At 63.1% G+C, this 22,294-nt stretch overlaps 2 protein-coding genes across 2 annotated transcripts; both read right to left on the bottom strand.

The window, feature by feature from the left end:
- Positions 1-445: 445 nt before the first annotated feature.
- Positions 446-5,600, bottom strand: LOC133263346 (sulfotransferase 2B1-like; the record flags this gene model as incomplete). The annotated part of the gene is made up of 3 exons (XM_061443092.1): positions 5,444-5,600; positions 2,456-2,664; positions 446-617 (listed from the first exon to the last, which is right to left on the bottom strand). Coding segments are annotated over exons 1-3 (514 nt in total), but the record flags the coding sequence as incomplete, so codon positions are not given.
- Positions 5,601-8,514: 2,914 nt separating this feature from the next.
- RPL18 (ribosomal protein L18) lies at positions 8,515-10,650 on the bottom strand. The gene is made up of 7 exons (XM_061443090.1): positions 10,473-10,650; positions 10,206-10,292; positions 9,996-10,103; positions 9,796-9,894; positions 9,585-9,708; positions 9,403-9,472; positions 8,515-8,618 (listed from the first exon to the last, which is right to left on the bottom strand). The coding sequence occupies exons 1-7, from the start codon at positions 10,473-10,475 to the stop codon at positions 8,543-8,545; spliced, it is 567 nt and encodes a 188-aa protein (XP_061299074.1). The 5' UTR covers positions 10,476-10,650; the 3' UTR covers positions 8,515-8,542.
- Between the last annotated feature and the right edge of the window lie 11,644 nt (positions 10,651-22,294).

Genomic DNA, 22,294 nt, shown 5'->3' on the forward strand with positions numbered 1-22,294 from the left:
CCATTGACCCCCATAGCCCCCAGAGAGCCCCCATAGCCCCCCATAGAGGCCCCATTGACCCCCCATTGACCCCCCATTGACCCCCATAGCCCCCCATAGAGCCCCCATTGACCCCCCATTGACCCCCATTGACCCCCACAGAGCCCCCATTGACCCCCCATAGAGCCCCCATTGACCCCCATAGAGTCCCCATAGAGCCCCCATTGACCCCCATTGCCCCCCCATTGACCCCCATAGAGCCCCCATTGACCCCCCATTGACCCCCATAGAGCCCCCATTGACCCCCATAGCCCCCCACAGAGCCCCCATTGACCCCCCCATTGACCCCCCCATGGACCCCCATTGACCCCCCCATTGACCCCCATTGACCCCCCATTGACCCCCCCATTGACCCCCATTGACCCCCCCATTGACCCCCTATTGACCCCCCATTGACCCCATTGACCCCCATTGACCCCCCCAGCCGCCCCCGGCCCCACAGCGCCCCCACCGTCCCCCTTGAGGAAGTGCTCCAGGAACTGCTCCAGGCTCCCGGGGTCTTTGTAGGGCCGGAAGATGCGGGCGAAGTGGTAGAGGGAGACCAGGACGTCCTTGGGGTTCCGCACCGTGTAGATCACCTGCGGGCAGGGCTGTGGGGCTGAGCTATGGGGTGACCCACGGCTATGGGGCTGAGCCATGGGGCTGAGCTATGGGGCTGAGCCATGGGGTGACCCACAGCCATGGGCTGAGCCATGGGGCTGAGCTATGGGGCTGAGCTATGGGGTGACCCACAGCCATGGGGCTGAGCCATGGGGCTGAGCTATGGGGCTGAGCCATGGGGTGACCCACAGACATGGGTCTGAGCCATGGGTCTGAGCCATGGGGCTGAGCTATGGGGCAGAGCTATGGGGCTGAGCTATGGGGCTGAGCTATGGGGTGACCCACGGCCATGGGGCTGAGCTATGGGGCTGAGCCATGGGGCAGAGCTATGGGGCTGAGCTATGGGGCTGAGCTACAGGGTGACCCGCAGCCATGGGGCTGAGCTATGGGGCTGAGCTATGGGGTGACCCACAGCCATGGGGCTGAGCCATGGGGTAACCCACAGCCATGGGGCTGAGCTATGGGGCACAGAGCTGTGGGGTAGAGCTATGGGGACAGAGCCATTGGGGCTGAGCCATGGGGCAGAGCTATGGGGCAGAGCTATGGGGACAGAGCCATGGGGCTGAGCTATGGGGCTGAGCCATGGGGTGACCCACAGTCATGGGGCTGAGCTATGGGGCAGATAGATGGGAACAGAGCTATGGGGCAGAACTATGGGGCAGAGCTATGGGGGCAGAGCTATGGGGCAGAACTATGGGGTACAGAGCCACGGGGCAAAGCTACGGGGTACAGAGCTAGGGGGCAGAGCTATGGGGTGACCCACAGCCATGGGGGGCAGAGCTATGGGTCAGAGCCATGGGGCATAGCTATAGGGTGACCCACAGCTATGGGGCAGAGCTATGGGGCAGAGAGCTATGGGGTGACCCACAACCATGGGGGGCAGAGCTATGGGGTGACCCAGAGCTATGGTGCAGAGCTATAGGGCACAGAGCTATGGGGTGACCCCCAGACATGGGATGGAAATAGGACCATGGACAGCACCCACATGCATCCCCATAGCCACACCCTAGACCCACAGCCACCCCAAAGTGACCCCATATCCACCCCATAACCACCCCACATCCACTCCATAGCTGCCCCATATTCACCCCATAGCTGCCCCATGTCCACCCCATAACCACCTGACATCCACCCCATAGCAGCCCCACAGCTGCCCCATGACCACCCCTCATCCATCCCATAACCATCCCCTATCCACCCCATAACTACCCCACATCCACCCCATAGCAGCCCCATAACCACCCCACATCCACCCCATAGCAGCCCCACAGCTGCCCCATGACCACCCCTCATCCATCCCATAACCATCCCCTATCCACCCCATAACCACCCCACATCCACCCCATAGCAGCCCCACAGCTGCCCCATAACCATGCCACATCCACCCTCTATCCACCCCACATCCACCCCATAACCACCCCACATCCACCCCATAGCAGCCCCATAACCACCCCACATCCACCCCATAGCAGCCCCATAACCACCCCACATCCACCCCACATCCACCCCATAACAGCCCCATAACCACCCCACATCCACCCCATAGCAGCCCCATAACCACCCCACATCCACCCCATAGCAGCCCCATAACCACCCCACATCCCACCCCATAGCAGCCCCATAACCACCCCACATCCACCCCATAACCACCCCACATCCACCCCATAACAGCCCCATAACCACCCCACATCCACCCCATAGCAGCCCCATAACCACCCCACATCCACCCCATAGCAGCCCCATAACCACCCCACATCCACCCCATAACCACCCCACATCCACCCCACATCCACCCCCCCTCCGCCCCTCCGCGCACCTTGGCCTTGGAGCTGAAGAAGGCCCTCGGGAAGAGCTGCACCGGGAGGTGGGAGCTGATGAGGCGGGGCCGGGGGGAGCCCCGCGCCCGCCGCAGCCCCAGCAGCGTCTCCAGCCACGGGCCCCGCTCCCAGTTGGGCACCGAGCGGCACCAGCGCGGGTCCCCGTTGCAGCGGATGAGGCTCAGGATCTCCAACATCCACACAGTGCCTGGGGGAGGGGAACGGGGGGGGGGGGGAGGGGGGGATGGGGATCAATGGGGGTGATGGGGGAATGGGGGTGATGGGGGTGATGGGGGTGATGGGGGTCAATGGGGGTGATGGGGGTCAATGGGGGTCAGTGGGGGTCAGTGGGGGGATGGGGGGGATGGGGGGTAACGGGGGGATGGGGGGGATGGGGATCAATGGGGGTCATGGGGGGGATGGGGGGATGGGGATCAATGGGGTCAGTGGGGGGATGGGGATGATGGGGGAATGGGGGGGATGGGGGGGATGGGGGTCAATGGGGGTCATGGGGGGATGGAGGTGATGGAATGGGGGTGATGGGGGTGATGGGGGGATGGGGGTGATGGGGGGATGGGGGTGATGGGGGAATGGGGGTGATGGGGGGATGGGGGTCAATGGGGGTCAGTGGGGGTCAGTGGGGGGATGGGGGAATGGGGGGATGGGGGGGATGGGGATCAATGGGGGTCATGGGGGGATGGGGGTGATGGGGGAATGGGGGTGATGGGGGGAATGGGGGGATGAGGGTCAATGGGGGGGATGGGGGTCAGTGGGGGGGGATGGGGAAATGGGGGGATGGGGGTCAATGGGGGTCAGTGGGGGTCAGTGGAGGGGATGGGGGTCAGCGAGGGGAATGGGTGAATGGGGGGGATGGGGGTCATGGGGGTGATGGGGGGATGGGGGTCATGGGGGGGATGGGGATCAGTGGGGGAATGGGGGAATGGGGGAATGGGGGGTAACGGGGGGATCGGCAGGATGGGGGGAATGGGGAATGGGGGGGATGGGGGGTAACGGGGGGATGGGGGTGATGGAGGGGATGGGGATCATGGGGGAAATGGGGGGATGGGGATTAATGGGTGTCATGGGGGGATGGGGGTGATGGGGGAATGGGGGTGATGGAATGGGGGTGATTGGGTCAATGGGGTCAATGGGGGCATGGGAGAATGGGGGGGAATGGGGGTAATGGGGGTCAGTGGGGGTGATGGGGGAAATGGGGATAATGGGGGGCAATGGGGGGAACAGGGGTGATGGGGGTAACGGGGGAATGGGGGTCAAGGGGAGAATGGGGGGATAATGGGGGGAATGGAGGGAGTAATGGTGCCAATGGGATAATGGGGGGCAACGGGGGTTCCTTTGGGGTCTTGGGGCCCATTTGAGGTTCCTTTTAGGGCCCATTTGAGGTCTTTGCATCCATTTGGGTTCATTTGGGGTCTTTGGGACCATTTGGGGGCCCTTAGAGTGTCCCTGGAGGTCCATTTGGGACACTTTGTGTCCCCCAATCCCCCCCATTGGGGACACTTTGGGCTCCTTTCCCCCCTACTGGGGACACTTTGGGGTCCTTTGACCCCATTGGGGACACTTTGGGCTCCTTTTCCCCCCATTGGGGACACTTTGGGCTCCTTTTCCCCCCCATTGGGGACACTTTGGGCTCCTTTCCCCCCATTGGGGACACTTTGGGGTCCTTTTGCCCCCATTGGGGACACTTTGGGCTCCTTTTCCCCCCATTGGGGACGTTTTGGGCTCCTTTTCCCCCCATTGGGGACACTTTGGGCTCCTTTCCTCCCCATTGGGGACACTTTGGGCTCCTTTAACCCCATTGGGGACACTTTGGGCTCCTTTCCCCCCTACTGGGGACACTTTGGGCTCCTTTTCCCCCCATTGGGGACACTTTGGGCTCCTTTTCCCCCCCATTGGGGACACTTTGGGCTCCTTTCCTCCCCATTGGGGACACTTTGGGGTCCTTTTCCCCCCCATTGGGGACACTTTGGGGTCCTTTTCCCCCCATTGGGGACGCTTTGGGCTCCTTTAACCCCATTGGGGACACTTTGGGCTCCTTTTCCCCCCATTGGGGACGCTTTGGGCTCCTTTAACCCCATTGGGGACACTTTGGGCTCCTTTTCCCCCCCATTGGGGACACTTTGGGCTCCTTTCCCCCCATTGGGGACACTTTGGGGTCCTTTTCCCCCCATTGGGGACACTTTGGGGTCCTTTCCCCCCATTGGGGACACTTTGGGGTCCTTTTGCCCCCATTGGGGACACTTTGTGCTCCTTTTACCCCATTGGGGACACTTTGGGCTCCTTTTCCCCCCCATTGGGGACACTTTGGGCTCCTTTCCCCCCATTGGGGACACTTTGGGGTCCTTTTCCCCCCATTGGGGACACTTTGGGGTCCTTTTCCCCCATTGGGGACACTTTGGGGTCCTTTTGCCCCCATTGGGGACACTTTGTGCTCCTTTTACCCCATTGGGGACACTTTGGGCTCCTTTTCCCCCCCATTGGGGACACTTTGGGCTCCTTTTCTCCCCTTTGGGCTCCTTTCCCCCTCATTGGGGACACTTTGGGGTCCATTTCCCCCCACTGGGGACACTTTGGGCTCCTTTAACCCTCATTGGGGACACTTTGGGCTCCTTTCCCCCTCATTGGGGACACTTTGGGGTCCATTTCCCCCCACTGGGGACACTTTGGGCTCCTTTAACCCTCATTGGGGACACTTTGGGCTCCTTTCCCCCTCATTGGGGACACTTTGGGGTCCATTTCCCCCCACTGGGGACACTTTGGGCTCCTTTTACCCCATTGGGGACACTTTGGGCTCCTTTAACCCTCATTGGGGACACTTTGGGCTCCTTTCCTCCCCATTGGGGACACTTTGGAGTCCTTTTACCCCCATTGGGGACACTTTGGGCTCCTTTTACCCCATTGGGGACACTTTGGGCTCCTTTTACCCCCCATTGGGGACACTTTGGGGTCCTTCCCCCCCCCCCCCCTACCCGATTTCTGGTAGGTGACGTTGAAGACGTCGTCATCGTACACGGGGAAGTCTCGGGCGGCCTCGAGCCCGCGGGGGCTGTACAGGAGCCCCGGGAACGTGATGCCCCCGTGCTGGAAGTACCCGTGGGACATCCCGGGGGGGGGGCGGGGGGAACCGGCACCAACCGGGACCTGCGGGGGGGGGGGAGGGACCAATGATGGAGGTCCCGGGGGGGTCCCGTTACCGCAGCAACGGCTGCGCACGGTGGGTCCCGGGGGGGGGGAACAGAACCGGCTCCAGGCAACAGCGCTTGGGAGGGGGGGGGGGGGAAGGAGCCGCCCGCACCCCCAAAATCCCGGTACCACCGGGTCCTAGAGCCCACCCCTCAATCCGGTACCACCGGGTCCTAGAGCCCACCCTTTATAACCGGTACCACCGGGTCCTAGAGCCCACCCTTTATACCCGGTACCACCGGGTCCTAGAGCCCACCCTTTATACCCGGTACAACCGGGTCCTAGAGCCCACCCTTTAGAACCGGTACCACCGGGTCCTAGAGCCCACCCTTTAGAACCGGTACCACCGGGTCCTAGAGCCCACCCTTTAGAACCGGTACCACCGGGTCCTAGAGCCCACCCTTTAGAACCGGTACCACCGGGTCCTAGAGCCCACCCTTTAGAACCGGTACCACCGGGTCCTAGAGCCCACCCTTTAGAACCGGTACCACCGGGTCCTAGAGCCCACCCTTTAGAACCGGTACCACCGGGTCCTAGAGCCCACCCTTTAGAACCGGTACCACCGGGTCCTAGAGCACACCCCTCAATCCGGTACCACCGGGTCCTAGAGCCCACCCTTTAGAACCGGTACCACCGGGTCCTAGAGCCCACCCTTTAGAACCGGTACCACCGGGTCCTAGAGCCCACCCTTTATTACCGGTACCACCGGGTCCTAGAGCCCACCCTTTATTACCGGTACCACCGGGTCCTAGAGCCCACCCCTCAATCCGGTACCACCGGGTCCTAGAGCCCACCTTTAGAACCGGTACCACCGGGTCCTAGAGCCCACCCTTTAGAACCGGTACCACTGGGTCCTAGAGCCCACCCTTTAGAACCGGTACCACCGGGTCCTAGAGCCCACCCCTCAATCCGGTACCACCGGGTCCTAGAGCCCACCCTTTAGAACCGGTACCACCGGGTCCTAGAGCCCACCCTTTAGAACCGGTACCACCGGGTCCTAGAGCCCACCCCTCAATCCGGTACCACCGGGTCCTAGAGCCCACCCCTAAATCCGGTACCACCGGGTCCTAGAGCCCACCCCTCAATCCGGTACCACCGGGTCCTAGAGCCCACCCTTTAGAACCGGTACCACCGGGTCCTAGAGCCCACCCTTTAGAACCGGTACCACCGGGTCCTAGCGCCCACCCTTTATAACCGGTACCACCGGGTCCTAGAGGCCACCCTTTAGAACCGGTACCACCGGGTCCTAGAGCCCACCCCTCAATCCGGTAACACGGGGTCCTAGAGCCCCTTTATAACCGGTACCATCGGGTCCTAGCGCCCCTTTATAACCGGTACCACAGGGTCCTCGCGGCAACCGTGCCCTAAACCTGGCACCACCGGGTCCTAGCGCCCACTGTGCCCTAAACCTGGCACCATGGGGTCCTGGAGCCCACCACTCTACCCGGTAACTGGTACCACTGTGCCCTAGCGCTCACCGTGCCCTAAACCTGGCATCATCGGGTCCTAGAGCCCACCCTTTATAACCGGTACCATCGGGTCCTAGAGCCCACCCTTTATAACCCGGTACCACCGGGTCCTAGCGCTCACCGTGCCCTAAACCTGGCACCACCGGGTCCTAGAGCCCACCGTGCCCTAAACCTGGCACCACCGGGTCCTAGTGCCCACCCTACCCTAAACCTGGCACCACCGAGTCCTCGTGCCCACCGTGCCCTAAACCTGGCACCACCGGGTCCTAGTGCCCATCCTACCCTAATCCTGGCACCACCGGGTCCTAGTGCCCACCCTACCCTAAACCTGGCACCACCGGGTCCTAGAGCCCACCCTGCCCTAAACCCGGTACCACCGAGTCTTAGCACCCCCCCTCGTGCCCCACACACGGGAAGGGATCACATCTCTTCGGGGCTCCCCACACCGCAGCTCCCACGTTCCCCACCCCAATTTAGGTCCCCCCCCAGCCCCACACCCCGCTCCATCACCCCCCAACCCCTCCCATGGCCTCAACCCCCCCCAAACCCCCCCAAAACCCCCGTCGTGCTCCCCCCCCCCCCCCGGTACCTGCCGCACTCTGGAGCCGCCGCGGTCGCTCCCAACCACTGCGGGCGGGACCCGCGTCTGCTCCCCCCCGCCCCCCCCGTGGGGTGACCCCGCCCCCCCCTTTTTGCGCAACACCCCCCCGACCGGTTCCTGTGTCATCGGGGCTGCCCCCCCCACCCCACAGACACGCGTGGGGACCCCCCCCGCGGGGAAATGGGGGTTAAATGGTGCGAACTGGGGGGGGGGTAACAGCTCCTCCCCCCCCCCCCCAGGTGATGTGCCACTGGGGACACACACACAATGATGGGGGGGGGGGGGGGCAGGGGTGCCCCCAAAACCCAAGCAATAGCATGGGGGGCAGTGATGGGGGTGTCCCCAAAACCAGGTACTAACAATAGGGATGACGACCCTAAAATCAGGCAGTGGGGGGGACCCCAAAGATGAAACACATGGGGGGCCCCAAACCCAGGTATTAACAATGGGGACGACGACCCTAAAATCAGGCAGTGGGGGGGACCCCGAAAATGAAACACATGGGGGGCCCCAAAACCAGGTATTAACAATGGGGGGGAACCTAAAACCAGGTATTGGGGGGGACAGACCCCAACGATGAAACACATGGGGAGTCTGCAAACCCAGGTATTAACAACGGGGGGCCCTAAAACCAGGCAGTGGGGGGGGACCCCAAAGATGAAACACACGGTGGGGGGGGGGCAAAACCAGGTAGAAACTGGTGGGGGGAAGGGAGGGAAGGACTTGGGGGTGTCCCAAAGGACAGGGGGGAGCCGGGGGGGAGTCCCCAAAGAGAGCAACAGGCGGAGGGGGGGGCAAAGCCGTTTATTGGGGGCTCAGTTCTTGTAGCCCCGACTCGCGCGGCGGCCCCGAGCCCGCTCGAACTTGCGGCCCTTGGAGCGCACGTAGGGCCTGGGGGGGGGGAATGGGGGGGTCAGCGGGGGGGGATGGACCCGAGCATGGTCGGTCACCCCCCCCCCCCCCCCAAGTACCCTGGGAGCCAATCACACACAGGGATCATAGCACCCAATAACCCCCAGATCCCTTAGGGTGCTCCCAAACGCCCTTTAAGCCCCCCCCCCGACTACCCTCAGGACCCTTCAGACCCCTTAAGGTACCCCCAATCCTCCCCACAAGGCACCCCTTAAGAACCCCCCAAACTCTTTAACTCACCCCAAATCCCTCCTCAATACCCCCCAAAACCCCTTAAGGTACCCCCAAATCCCCCCCTAACACCCCCCCCAAGATACCCCTTAAGACGCCCCCATACTCCTTAACTTACCCCTAATGCCCCCTTAAACGCCCTCCACCCCCTGCTAAGACACCCCTTAAGACCCCCACAACACCCCTTAAGGTACCCCCATTCCTCCCTTAGGATACCCCAAAAGCCCCCCCTAGACACCCCTTAAACCCCCCTCGAACCCCTTAAGGTATCCCCAATCCCCCCTTAAGATACCCCAAAAGCCCCCCCCCCGGCACCCCTTAACCCCCCCCCCCGAACCCCTTAAGGTATCCTCAATCTCCCTTTAGATACCCCAAAAGCCCCCCCCGGCACCCCTTAAGACCCCCCCCAACCCCCTTTAAGGTACCAATGCCCCCCCCCAAAACGCCCCCTGAGACCCCTCCATCAACCCACACCAGCCCCCAACATCTGCCCCCCCCATAGCACCCCAAATGCCCCCCACCCCGCACTCACTTGGTGTGGCTATGGGGGGTCCCCGGTGCCTTCCCGAAGTGCCTATAGACCTCCCTTGCCTTGCGGGGTCCTGAATGGGGGGGGCACACATGGAAAACGGGGGTCACCCCATACAGCATCACCCCATAACCTCATGGGGGGGTCCCACAAGGATCAATGGGGCGGGGAGGGGGGGCACTCACCGGACAGCAGAACGGTGCCTTTCCCCTTTGGGGTGGCCATGGCCAGCTGGTCGAAGGTGAGGATGGAGCCCCCCGCCCGCAGGATGCGGGTCCGAGCCCCCCTCGTTACCCGTAGGGCGCAGAGCTGGGGGGGGCACCCAAAAAACCACATTAACGGATGAACATCAACCCCAAAACCCCTTTAATTCATCCCAAAACCACCCCCCCCAACCTTGAGCTTGGGCACGTCCTGGATGCGGATGTCATCGGTCACGGTGCCCACCACCACCGCGGTCTTGTCCGCCCGGCCCGGCTTCTTCATCATCCGGATCTACGGGGTGGGGAACGGCAACCGGACACGGTGGAAGTGGGATGGGGGTCCCCGAGCCCGGTAACGGATTTGGGGGTACCCCCCCCCCCTCCGGTACTCACCATACGGGACAAGGAGAGGGGGGGCCGGTTCGTGCGGCTCATAAAGAGCCGCTTCAGCACCACTTTGTTGAAGGCAGAATTGGTCCGGCGAGCGAGGAACCGGTAAAGCTGAGGGGGGGGGACACACCACAAACACCGGTACCGGAAGCGTTAACACCGGTACCGGACCCCCTCCACCCTCACCCCCTCTCCGGTGCTCCCTTCCCCCACCTTAACGAGCAGCCGTAGGTAAATGTCCTGGCTCTTGGGCTCCCGGCGCCGCACCTTCCGGTCGCGGTTATGGCGGATATCGATGCCCTGAGAGAACGGCACCGTTAGGCCTCACCCCGCAGGCATCGCGCACGGATTCCGCCGCCATCCTGCCCCGCAGGCTCCTCTCGGCCTAGCCCGGTACCGGAGGCACCGAGCCGGTGCCATCCGGAGGCGGATGGCGGCGGATGCGCGGTCCCCCCCCCCGCCATAGCGGCGCGGACCCACCATGGCGGCGGCGGAGGGTAGAAGGAGAGGGAGGAGCGCAGCGGGTGATGGGAAAAGGATGGACTTCCGGTTGGCGGCCGGAAGTGGGTATGGGGCCGCTCTGCGCCGCTCGGTGGTGCGGGAGGACGGAGTGGAGAGGCCGCTGGAGGACTCTGGGGTGTAATTAACGCTGTTAATTGGGTTTAGGGAGGGGGGGAGAGGAGGGGGGCTCTGTCAAACCCCGCCTCGGCCCGGCAAACCGAGCCCTGCCCTTAGCTAAGATGGCCGCCGCGGCTTCACCCCGCGTGGCCGTCGCCATGACACCGCTGTTCCCATTGGCTGAGGCAGCCGTGCCCTTAACAAAGATGGCGCCCTCCACAACCTTCCCTTGGCCCTCAACCAACATGGCGGGGAGCGAAGGGGCGGAGCGAACGCGGCGAAGCCTTTCCATTGGCTGGCGCCGGGGGCTCGGCGCAGCGTGATTGGTGGGCGGGGAGGCGGGAGCGCTTCCGGCGCGGCCGGAGGGGACCGAGGCGGCGGCGGCGGCGGCGGGCCGGCCCCGGGGGGGGGGGGGCCATGGCGGGAGGGGGGGGCCCATATAGGGATCATATAAGGCCCGTATAGGGATCATATAGGGCCCGTATAGGGACCGGGGGTCACCACAGCCCCAGGGGGGGGTAATACCGGTAGAACCGGCCCCAGGAGCATCAACAGCCCCGGGGAAGGCCCCTTCCCCCCCCCCCCCTTCCCCCCGCAATGGGCGTCGGGCGAGAACGGGACCGGCACCGAGTGCAGGTGGGGGGGGCACTGGGAATGGGGATGGAAAGGGGGGGACAGGGATGGGGGCACTGGGAATGGGGGCTGGAAGGGGGGGACAGGGATGGGGGCACTGGGAATGGGGGCTGGAATTGGGACACTGGGAATGGAGCAGGGATGGGGGGGGACAGGGATGGGGGCACTGGGAATGGGGATGGAAAGGGGGGGACAGGAATGGGGACACTGGGAATGGGGGCTGGAATGGGGGGGGACAGGGATGGGGGCACTGGGAATGGGGCTGGAATGGGGACTGGAATGGGGACACTGGGAATGGGGGCTGGAAAGGGGGGACAGGGATGGGGGCACTGGGAATGAGGCTGGAATGGGGATGGAAGGCAGGGACAGGGATGGGGGCACTGGGAATGGGGCTGGAATGGGGACTGGAATGGGGGCTGGAATGGGGGGGGACAGGGATGGGGGCACTGGGAATGGGGCTGGAACGGGGCTGGAATGGGGACACTGGGAATGGGGGCTGGAAAGGGGGGACAGGGATGGGGGCACTGGGAATGAGGCTGGAATGGGGATGGAAGGCAGGGACAGGGATGGGGGCACTGGGAATGAGGCTGGAAAGGGGGGGACAGGAATGGGGGGGCAGAGATGGAGAGAACTGGGAATGGGGAAGGATTAAAATGGGGCACTGGAAATGGAAGGGCACTGGGAATGGGGGCTGGAATGGGAAGCAGGAATGGGGGGCACTGGGAACCAGGGCTGGAATGGGGGGACAGGAATGGGGCAGGGATGGGGGGCACTGGGAATGGGGGTTGGAATGGGGGGGACAGGGAATGGGGGCTGGAATGGGGCTGGAATGAGGGGGGACAGGGGTGGGGCACTGGGAATGGGGCTGGAATGGGGCCGGAAGGGGGAGGACAGAGATGGGGGCACTGGGAATGGGGGCTGGGATGGGGCAGGGATGGGGGGGAGAGGGATGGGGGACACTGGGAATGGGGGCTGGAAGGGGGGGGACAGGGATGGGGGGGCAGAGATGGAGAGAACTGGGAATGAGGAGGGACTAAAATGGGGCTGGAATGGGAAGCAGGAATGGGGGGCACTGGGAACCAGGGCTGGAATGGGGGGACAGGAATGGGGCAGGGATGGGGGGCACTGGGAATGGGGGTTGGAATGGGGGGGACAGGGAATGGGGGGCACTGGGAATGGGGGCAGGAATGGGGGGCACCGGGAATGGGGGCTGGAATGAGGGGGACAGGGGTGGGGCACTGGGAATGGGGCTGGAAAGGGGCTGGAAAGTGGGGGACAAGGATGGGGGCACTGGGAATGGGGGCTGGAATGGGGCTGGAATTAGGGGGTACCGGGGAGCTGGGGAGGGCAGGAATGAGGAATACGAGGAATGAGGGGAAAGGAATGGGGCAGGGATGGGGGTACTGGGAATGGGGGGCACTGGGAATCAGGGCTAGAATGAGGGTGACAGGGATTGGGGGCAATAAGAATGGGGAGGCTGGAATTGGGGGTACTGGGAATAGGGGGGCAGAGATGGAGAACTGGGAATGAGGGGGGGCTGGAATGGGGAGGGAGTAAAATGGGGCTGGAATGGGGGCCACTGGGAATCAGGGCTGGAATGGGGGGACAGGAATGGGGCAGCGATGGGGGGCACTGGGAATTGGGGGGGCACTGGGAATGGGGGCTGGGATGGGGGGTTACTGGGATTGGGAGCTTGGAATGGGGAGGGCAGGGATGGGGGGGGCTGGAATGGGGCAGGGATGGGGGGCACCGGGAATGGGGCAGGGATGGGGGGGGTCTGGAATGGGGCAGGGATGGGGGGGTCTGGAATGGGGCAGGGGGGGGGCACCGGGAATGGGGCAGGGATGGGGAGGGCAGGGATGGGGGGGTCTGGAATGGGGCAGGGATGGGGGGGCACCGGGAATGGGGCAGGGATGGGGAGGGCAGGGATGGGGGGGTCTGGAATGGGGCAGGGATGGGGAGGGCAGGGATGGGGGGGTCTGGAATGGGGCAGGGATGGGGGGCACCGGGAATCAGGGCTGGAAGTGGGGGGAGGGGGGGGGGTTGGTGTCACTGCAATGGGGGTGTCACCAATGCCCCCCCCCCCCTCCCCCATTCCCAACCATCCCCTCCCCCCCCTCTCCAGGCCCCCCCGGACCCGCCGCCCCCCCCCCCGCTGCCGGAGGAGCCGCTCCTGGAGGGGGACTTCGGGGGCCCCCCCGGTTCGGGGGGGGGAGGGGGAGGGGGGGGTCCCCGCTTCCACGTGCGCTTGACCCGCACGGAGCTGCGGGTGTGGGGGGGTGGGGGGGGGGAGGTGCTCCCCATGGCTGACGTCATCGGCTGCCACGCCCTGCGCGCTCCCGCGCTCCCCTCCGCCGCTTTCTTCGCGGTTTACGCGTACCCGAGGCGGGGGGGGGGAGGGGGAGGGGGAGGGGGGGGGGGGAGGGGCGGGGGGGAGGCGGCGCCGCCGCCGTTGGGCCCCACGTTCCGCGTGGACGCGGAGCCCCGGTACGAGGGGAACCGAGCGACGGCGGAGCGATGGGCGCGGGTGATCCGGTGCCTCGTGAGGGGGCTGCCGCTGCCGCCCCCTGCCGGTAACGGGCGGGGGGGGATCCACGGGGAATGGGACCCGTTGGGATGGGGGTTATGGGGGGGGATCCATAGGGAATGGGATCCATAGGGAATGGGATCCATTGGGATGGGGGTTATGGGGGGATCCATTGGGAATGGGATCCATAGGGAATGGGATCCGTTGGGAATGGGATCCATTGGGATGGGGGTTATGGGGGGATCCATTGGGAATGGGATCCATTGGGAATGGGGGTTATGGGGAATGGGGGTTATGGGGGGATCCATAGGGAATGGGATCCATTGGGAATGGGGGTTATGGGGGGATCCATTGGGAATGGGATCCATAGGGATGGGGGTTGTGGGGGGATCCGTTGGGAATGGGATCCATAGGGATGGGGGTTATGGGGGGCATCCATTGGGAATGGGGGTTATAGAGGGGGGATCCATTGGGAATGGGGGTTATGGGGGGAATCCATAGGGATGGGGGTTATGGGGGGGATCCATAGGGAATGGAGAATCCATAGGGAATGGGGGTTATGGAGGGGGATCCATTGGGAATGGAGGATCCATTGGGAATGGGGGTTATGGGGAATGGGGGTTATGGGGGGGGATCCATTGGGAATGGGATCCATTGGGAATGGGATCCATAGGGATGGGGGTTATGGAGGGGGATCCATTGGGAATGGGATCCATTGGGAATGGGGTTATAGAGGGGGGATCCATTGGGAATGGGATCCATTGGGAATGGGGGTTATAGAGGGGGGATCCATTGGAAATGGGATCCATAGGGATGGGGGTTATGGAGGGGATCCATTGGAAATGGGATCCATAGGGAATGGGGGTTTTGGGGGGATCCATTGGGAATGGAAGATCCATAGGGAATGGGGGTTATGGGGGGGATCCATTGGAAATGGGATCCATAGGGATGGGGGTTATGGGGGGGATCCATTGGAAATGGGATCCATAGGGAATGGGGGTTATGGGGGGATCCATTGGGAATGGGATCCATAGGGATGGGGGTTATGGGGGGCATCCATTGGGAATGGGGGTTATAGAGGGGGGATCCATTGGGAATGGGGGTTATGGGGGGAATCCATAGGGAATCGGGGTTATGGGGGGGATCCATTGGGAATGGAGAATCCATAGGGATGGGGGTTATGGAGGGGGATCCATTGTGAATGGGATCCATAGGGATGGGGGTTATGGAGGGGGATCCATAGGGAATGGGGGTTATAGAGGGGGGAGCCATTGGGAATGGGATCCATAGGGATGGGGGTTATGGAGAGGGATCCATTGGGAATGGGGATCCATTGGGAATGGGGTTATAGAGGGGGGATCCATAGGGATCTCTGGGATGGGCTCCCTGGATGTGGGGATGGATCCCTAGGGCTTTCTGGGATGGGATGCAGGGATGGATCCATGGATGCAGGGATGGATCCCTAGGGATCTCTGGGATGGGATGCAGGGATGGATCCATGGATGCAGGGATGGATCCCTAGGGATCTCTGAGATGGGATGCAGGGATGAATCCATGGATGCAGAGGTGGATTCCTGGGGATCTCTGGGATGGGATGCAGGGATGGATCCATGGATGCAGGGGTGGATCCCTGGGGATCTCTGGGATGGATCCATGGATGCAGGGGTGGATCCATGGGGATCTCTGGGATGGGATGCAGGGATGGATCCATGGATGTAGGGATGGATCCCTAGGGATCTGTGGAATGAGATGCAGGGATGGATCCATGGATGCAGGGATGGATCCATAGCGATCTCTGGGATGGGATGCAGGGATGGATCCATGGATGCAGGGGTGGATCCCTAGGGATCTCTGGGATGGGATGCAGGGATGGGTCCATGGATGCAGGGGTGGATCCCTGGGGATCTCTGGGATGGTTCCATGGATGCAGGGGTGGACCCTGGGGATCTCTGGGATGGGATGCAGAGATTCATCCATGGATGTGGGGATGAATCCATGGATGCAGGGGTGGATCCATGGGGATCTCTGGGATGGATCCATGGATGCAGGGATGGGTCCATGGATGCAGGGGTGGATCCATGGATGCAGGGGTGGATCCATGGGGATCTCTGGGATTGGATGCAGAGATGGATCCATGGATGTGGGGATGAATCCATGGATGCAGGGGTGGATCCATGGATGCAGGGATGGGTCCATGGATGCAGGGATGAGTCCATGGATGCAGGGGTGGATCCATGGGGATCTCTGGGATGGGATACAGGGATGGGTCCATGGATGCAGGGACGGATCCATGGATGCAGGGGTGGATCCTTGGGGATCTCTGGGATGGGATGCAGGGATGGATCCATGGATGCAGGGATGGATCCCTGGGGATCTCTGGGATGGGATGCAGGGATGGATCCATGGATGCAGGGATGGATCCCTGGGGATCTCTGGGATGGGATGCAGGGATGAGTCCATGGATGCAGGGGTGGATCTATGGGGATCTCTGGGATGGGATGCAGGGATGGATCCATGGATGCAGGGGTGGATCCATGGGGATCTCTGGGATGGGATGCAGGGATGGATCCATGGATGCAGGGGTGGATCCCTGGGGATCTCTGGGATGGATCCATGGATGCAGGGGTGGATCCCTGGGGATCTCTGGGATGGGATGCAGGGATGAGTCCATGGATGCAGGGGTGGATCCATGGGGATCTCTGGGATGGGATGCAGGGATGGGTCCATGGATGCAGGGATGAGTCCATGGATGCAGGGGTGGATCCATGGGGATCTCTGGGATGGATCCATTGGTGCCGGGCTCGATCCCGCCCCCATCCCCCAGAGCTGCCCCCGGAGCCGCGGCGCCGGCGCCTGCTGCTGCTGCTGAACCCCTTTGGGGGCCGGGGCCGGGCCCTGAGCTGGTGCCAGAGCCACGTCCTGCCCATGGTGAGCGAGGCCGACATCAGCTTCAACCTCATCCAGACCGGTACGGGGGGGGCATGGGGGTGATGGGGGGTGATGGGGGTGATGGGGGCAATGGGGTAATGGGAGTAATGAGGGCAATGGGGGTAATGGGGGTAATGGGGGGCAATGGGGGTAATTGGGTAATGGGGCTAATGGGGGGTAATGGGGCAATGGGGTAATGGGGGTAACAGGGGGTAATGGGGGTAATGGGGTAATGGGGTAATGGGGGTAACGGGGGTAATGGGGCAATGGGGGTAAGGGGAGTAGTGGGGGTAATTGTGTAATGGGGGTAATGGGGGGCAATGGGGTGTGATGGGGTAATGGGGGCAATGGGGTAATGGGGGTAATTGGGTAATGGGAGTAATAGGGGGTAATGGAACAATGGGGGTAATGGAGTGCAATGGGGTAATGGGGGTAATGGGGTGATGGGGGGTAATGGGGACAATGGGATTATGGGGGCAATGGGGGGTAATGGGCAATGGGGGTCATGGGCTGCAATGGAGGCAATGGGGAGTTATGGGGCCATGGGGGGCCATGGGTGGCAATGGGGCTATGGAGGGCAATGGGTGGCAATGGGGCCATGGGGGCAATGGGAGGTAATGGGGGACAATGGGGCCATGGGGTGCAATGGATGGCAATGGGGATAATGGGGGGCAATGTGAGGTAATGGGTGGCAGTGGGGCCATGGGGGGCAATGTGAGGTAATGGGGGGCAACGGTGCCATGGGGGGCAATGGGAGGTAATGGGGGGCAATGGGAGGTAATGGGGGGCAATGGAACCATGGGGGGCAATGGGAGGTAATGGGGGCACTGGGGCCATGGGGGGCAATGGGGGGTAATGGGGGGCAATGGAGCCATGGGGGGCAATGGGAGGTAATGGGGGGCAATGGAGCCATGGGGGGCAATGGGAGGTAATGGGGGCACTGGGGCCATGGGGGGCAATGGGGGGTAATGGGTGGCAGTGGGGCCATGGGGGGCGATGGGAAGTAATGGGGGGCAATGGTGCCATGGGGGGCAATGGGAGGTAATGGGGGCAGTGGGAGGTAATGAGGGGCAATGGGGCCATGGTGGGCAATGGGAGGTAATGGAGGGCAATGGGGCCATGGGGGGCAATGGGAGGTAATGGGGACAATGGGGCTATGGGGGGCAATGGGGGGTAATGGGGGGCAGTGGGGGCAATGGGAGGTAATGGGTGGCAGTGGGGTCATGGGGGGCACTGAGCGGCAATGGGGGGCAGTGGGGCCATGGGGGGCAATGGGAGGTAATGGGGGGCAGTGGGGCCATGGGGGGCAATGGGAGGTAATGGGGGGCAATGGGGCCATGGGGGCCAGTGGGTCATGGGGGGCACTGTGGGTCCCAGCTCTCTGTGCCCCCCCCAGAGCGGGCGAACCACGCTCGGGAGCTGGTGGCCGGGCTCAGCCTGGATGAATGGGACGGGATCGTCACCGCCTCCGGGGATGGGCTCCTCTATGAGGTATGGGGCAGGGGGGGGTGTCTGGGGGGGGCACTTGTGGGTCACTGGGGTCCTGTCTGTGTCCCCGTCCCCCCCCATAGGTGGTCAATGGGCTCCTGGCCCGGCCGGACTGGGCGGCAGCGCTGCGGATCCCACTGGGAATCCTGCCCTGTGGGTCCGGGAATGGCTGGCGGCGGCCATCAACTGCCACTGCGGGTATGGGGATGGGGGGTGGGATGTGGGGATGGGGATGGGGATGTGGGGATGTGGGATGTGGAGAAATGGGATATGCGGATATGGAATGTGGGGATGGGGATGGGGGGACGGGATATGGGGATGTGGGATCTGGGGATATAGGATGTGGGATATGGGATATGAAATGTAGATGTGGGGATAGGGGGTTGTGGGAGCATGGAATATGGGGATATGGGATGTGGGATATGGGATGCGAGGTGTGGAATACGGGGTATAGGGATATGAGGATGTGGGAACTGGGATGCGGGGGTATGGAATATAGCGATATGGTACATGGGGATATGGGTATGGAGGTATGGGGTATGAGATGGGGATATGGGTATGGGGTATGAGATGTGGATATGGGGATATGGGATGTGGGGATGTGGGGATATGGCGATATGGGATGGGATGTGGGATGTGGGGATATGGCGATATGGGATGTGGGGATATGGGATATGAGGACTCATGGGGTCATGGGGATGTGGGAACATGGAGATATTGGTCATGGGGATAGGGGACACATGAGGACACGGGGATGGTGGCTCTGCGCCATGACCCCACATGTGCAACATTTCCCCCCCATACCTCTACCCTGTATCACATATCCCACATCCCCATGTCCCCATCCCCATGCCCTCATCCCCATCCCCATCTCCCCCATCCCCCTATTCCCATATCCCACATCCCCATCCCCACATCCCCCATCCCCACATCCCCATCCTCATCCCCACACCCCCCCATCCCCACATCCCCATCCCCATATCCCACATCCCCACATCCCCATACCCCACATCCCCCCACCCCCCCATCCCCCATCCCCACCTCCCCCCACCCCCCCATCCCCCATCCCCACCCCACATCCCCACCACATCCCCATACCCCACATCCCCCCACCCCCCCATCCCCCATCCCCACATCCCCATCCCACATCCCCACCACATCCCCATACCCCACATCCCCCCACCCCCCCATCCCCCATCCCCACATCCCCATCCCCACATCCCCATCCCACATCCCCACCACATCCCCATACCCCACATCCCCCCAATCCCACCCCCCCCCCCAGCCTCCCCCCCGCCCTGGGGCTCTCCCTCCTGCAGAACCTCGCTCTCTTGCTCTGCCGGGGCTCCCCGGTTCCGTCCCCCCTGGACCTGCTCTCGGTGACCACGGCCTCGGGCCGCCGCCATTTCTCCTTCCTGGCCGTGGCCTGGGGGCTCGTGGCCGACGTGGACACCGGCAGCGAGCGCCTGCGCCGCCTGGGACCGGCCCGCTTCGCCCTGGCCGCGGCCGCTCGGCTCCTGGCGCTGCCCCGGTACCGGGGCCGCCTCAGCTACCTGCCCGCAGCGCCCCGCAGCGCCCCCGCCGACACCCCCGGGGCTGCACCCGCCGGTAAGCACCCCGCAGCGCTGCGCCCCCTAGCGATGGGATCGCGGTACTGCATCCACCGGTGCTGCACCCACCGGTACTGCGCCCACTGGTACTGCACCCACCGGTACTGCACCCAATGGTGCTGCACCCACCGGTACTGCGCCCACCGGTACTGCACCCACCGGTACTGCACCCGCCGGTAAGGCACCCCGCAGCGCTGCGCCCCCTAGCGATGGGATCGCGGTACTGCACCCACCGGTGCTGCACCCACCGGTACTGCACCCAATGGCGCTGCACCCACCGGTACTGCGCCCACCGATACTGCACCCAATGGTGCTGCACCCACCGGTACTGCGCCCAATGGTGCTGCACCCACCGGTACTGCACCCGCCGGTAAGGCACCCCGCAGCGCTGCGCCCCCTAGCGATGGGATCGCGGTACTGCACCCAATGGTGCTGCACCCACCGGTAAGGCGCCCAGCGGTGCTGCACCCGCCGGTGCTGCACCCACCTGTACTGCACCCACCGGTGCTGCACCCACCGGTAAGGCACCCCGCAGCGCTGCGCCCCCTAGCGATGGGAGCACCGGTACTGCGCCCAATGGTGCTGCACCCAGCGGTACTGCGCCCAATGGTGCTGCACCCACCGGTGCTGTGCCCAGCGGTGCTGCGCCCACCTGTTCTGCACCCACCTGTACTGCACCCACTGGTGCTGCACCCACCTGTACTGCTCCCACCTGTACTGCACCCACTGGTGCTGCACCCACCAGCACTGCACCCACCTGTTCTGCACCCACCGGTGCTGCACCCACCTGTGCTGCACCCACTGGTGCTGCACCCACCTGTACTGCTCCCACCTGTACTGCACCCACCGGTGCTGCACCCACCTGTGCTGCACCCACTGGTGCTGCACCCACCTGTACTGCTCCCACCTGTACTGCACCCACCTGTACTGCACCCACCTGTACTGCTCCCACCTGTACTGCACCCACCTGTACTGCACCCACCTGTACTGCACCCACTGGTACTGCACCCACCTGTACTGCACCCACTTGTACTGCACCCACTGGTACTGCACCCCTGGTGCTTCACCCCCCGGGCACAGTCTGAGCCCGGCCTCTGCGGGCACAGAGGGGCAAGGGAGGGGGGGCGGCACTGGTGGGGGGGTACCCCAGGGGATGGAGGCACCTTCAGTGGTGGGGGTACCCCAAGGGATGGAGGCACTAAGGTCTATGGAGCCACCTTAATGGGAATGGACACCCCAAGTGGTGGAGATACCCCAAGTTATGGGGACACCCCAAATGATGGAGATACCCGAAATGATGGAGGTACCCCAAGTGATGGAGCCACCAACAAACATGACCCCCTTCCAAATGCTGCAGGCACCCCAACTGATGCCAACACCCCAAGTGATGGAGACACCCCAAGTGATGGAGGCACCCCAAGTGATGGAGCCAGCAGTGTCCATGGAGCCACCTCAACCCATGGGAACACCCCAAGTGATGGAGATACCCCAAGGGATGGAGATACCCGAAATGATGGGACCACCAACATCCCTGGAGCCACGTCAGCCAATGAGAACAGCCCAAGTGATGGGGATACCCCAAGTGATGGGGATACCCCAAGGGATGGAGCCACCCCAAGTGATGGAGGTACCCCAAGGGATGGAGATACCCCAAGTGATGGAGCCACCCCAAGTGATGGGGATACCCGAAATGATGGGACCACCAACATCCTTGGACCCACCTCAGCAAATGAGAATGCCCCAAGAGATGCCAGCACCCCAAGTGATGGAGCCACCCCAAGGGATGGGGATACCCCAAGGGATGGAGATACCCAAAGTGACGGAGCCACCAACATCCCTGGAGCCACCTCAGCCAATGAGAACAGCCCAAGTGACTGGGATACCCCAAGTGATGGAGATACCCCAAGGGATGGGGATACCCCAAGTGATAGAGATGCCCCAAGCGATGGAGCCACCCCAAGGGATGGAGATACCCCAAGTGATGGAGCCACCCCAAGTGATGGAGCCACCAAAATCCTTGGACCCACCTCAGCCAATGAGAACGCCCCAAGTGATGGGGATACCCCAAGTGATGGAGCCACCCCAAGTGAAGGAGCCACCAACATCCCTGGAGCCACCTCAGCCAATGAGAATGCCCCAAGTGATGGGGATACCCCAAGTGATGGCGATACCCCAAGTGATGGAGCCACCAATGTACATGGATCCACCTCAGCCAATGAGAACGCCCCAAGTGCTGGGGATACCCCAAGCGATGGAGCCACCCCAAGTGCTGGAGATACCCCAAGCGATGGAGATACCCCAAGTGATGGAGCCACCAACATCCCTGGAGCCACCTCAGCCAATGAGAACACCCCAAGTGCTGGGGATACCCCAAGCGATGGAGCCACCCCAAGTGCTGGAGATACCCCAAGCGATGGAGCCACCCCAAGTGATGGAGCCACCCCAAATGATGGAGCCACCAACATCCCTGGAGCCACCTCAGCCAATGAGAACACCCC

Source organism: Pezoporus flaviventris, unplaced genomic scaffold (assembly GCF_033815535.1).
Source record: "Pezoporus flaviventris isolate CSIRO_AGI_PZ_B2104156 unplaced genomic scaffold, CSIRO_AGI_Pfla_v1 ptg000291l, whole genome shotgun sequence".
In the NCBI taxonomy this organism is placed as follows: domain Eukaryota; kingdom Metazoa; phylum Chordata; class Aves; order Psittaciformes; family Psittacidae; genus Pezoporus; species Pezoporus flaviventris.

Excerpts from the sequence above, each read along its gene's own strand:
- RPL18 (XM_061443090.1), bottom strand. Across the intron at positions 9,709-9,795 it reads AGGACGTGCCCAAGCTCAAG|CTCTGCGCCCTACGGGTAAC; the intron begins GTTGGGGGGGGT and ends TGCCCCCCCCAG. Across the intron at positions 8,619-9,402 it reads ACCCCCCATAGCCACACCAA|GCCCTACGTGCGCTCCAAGG; the intron begins GTGAGTGCGGGG and ends CCCCCCCCCCAG.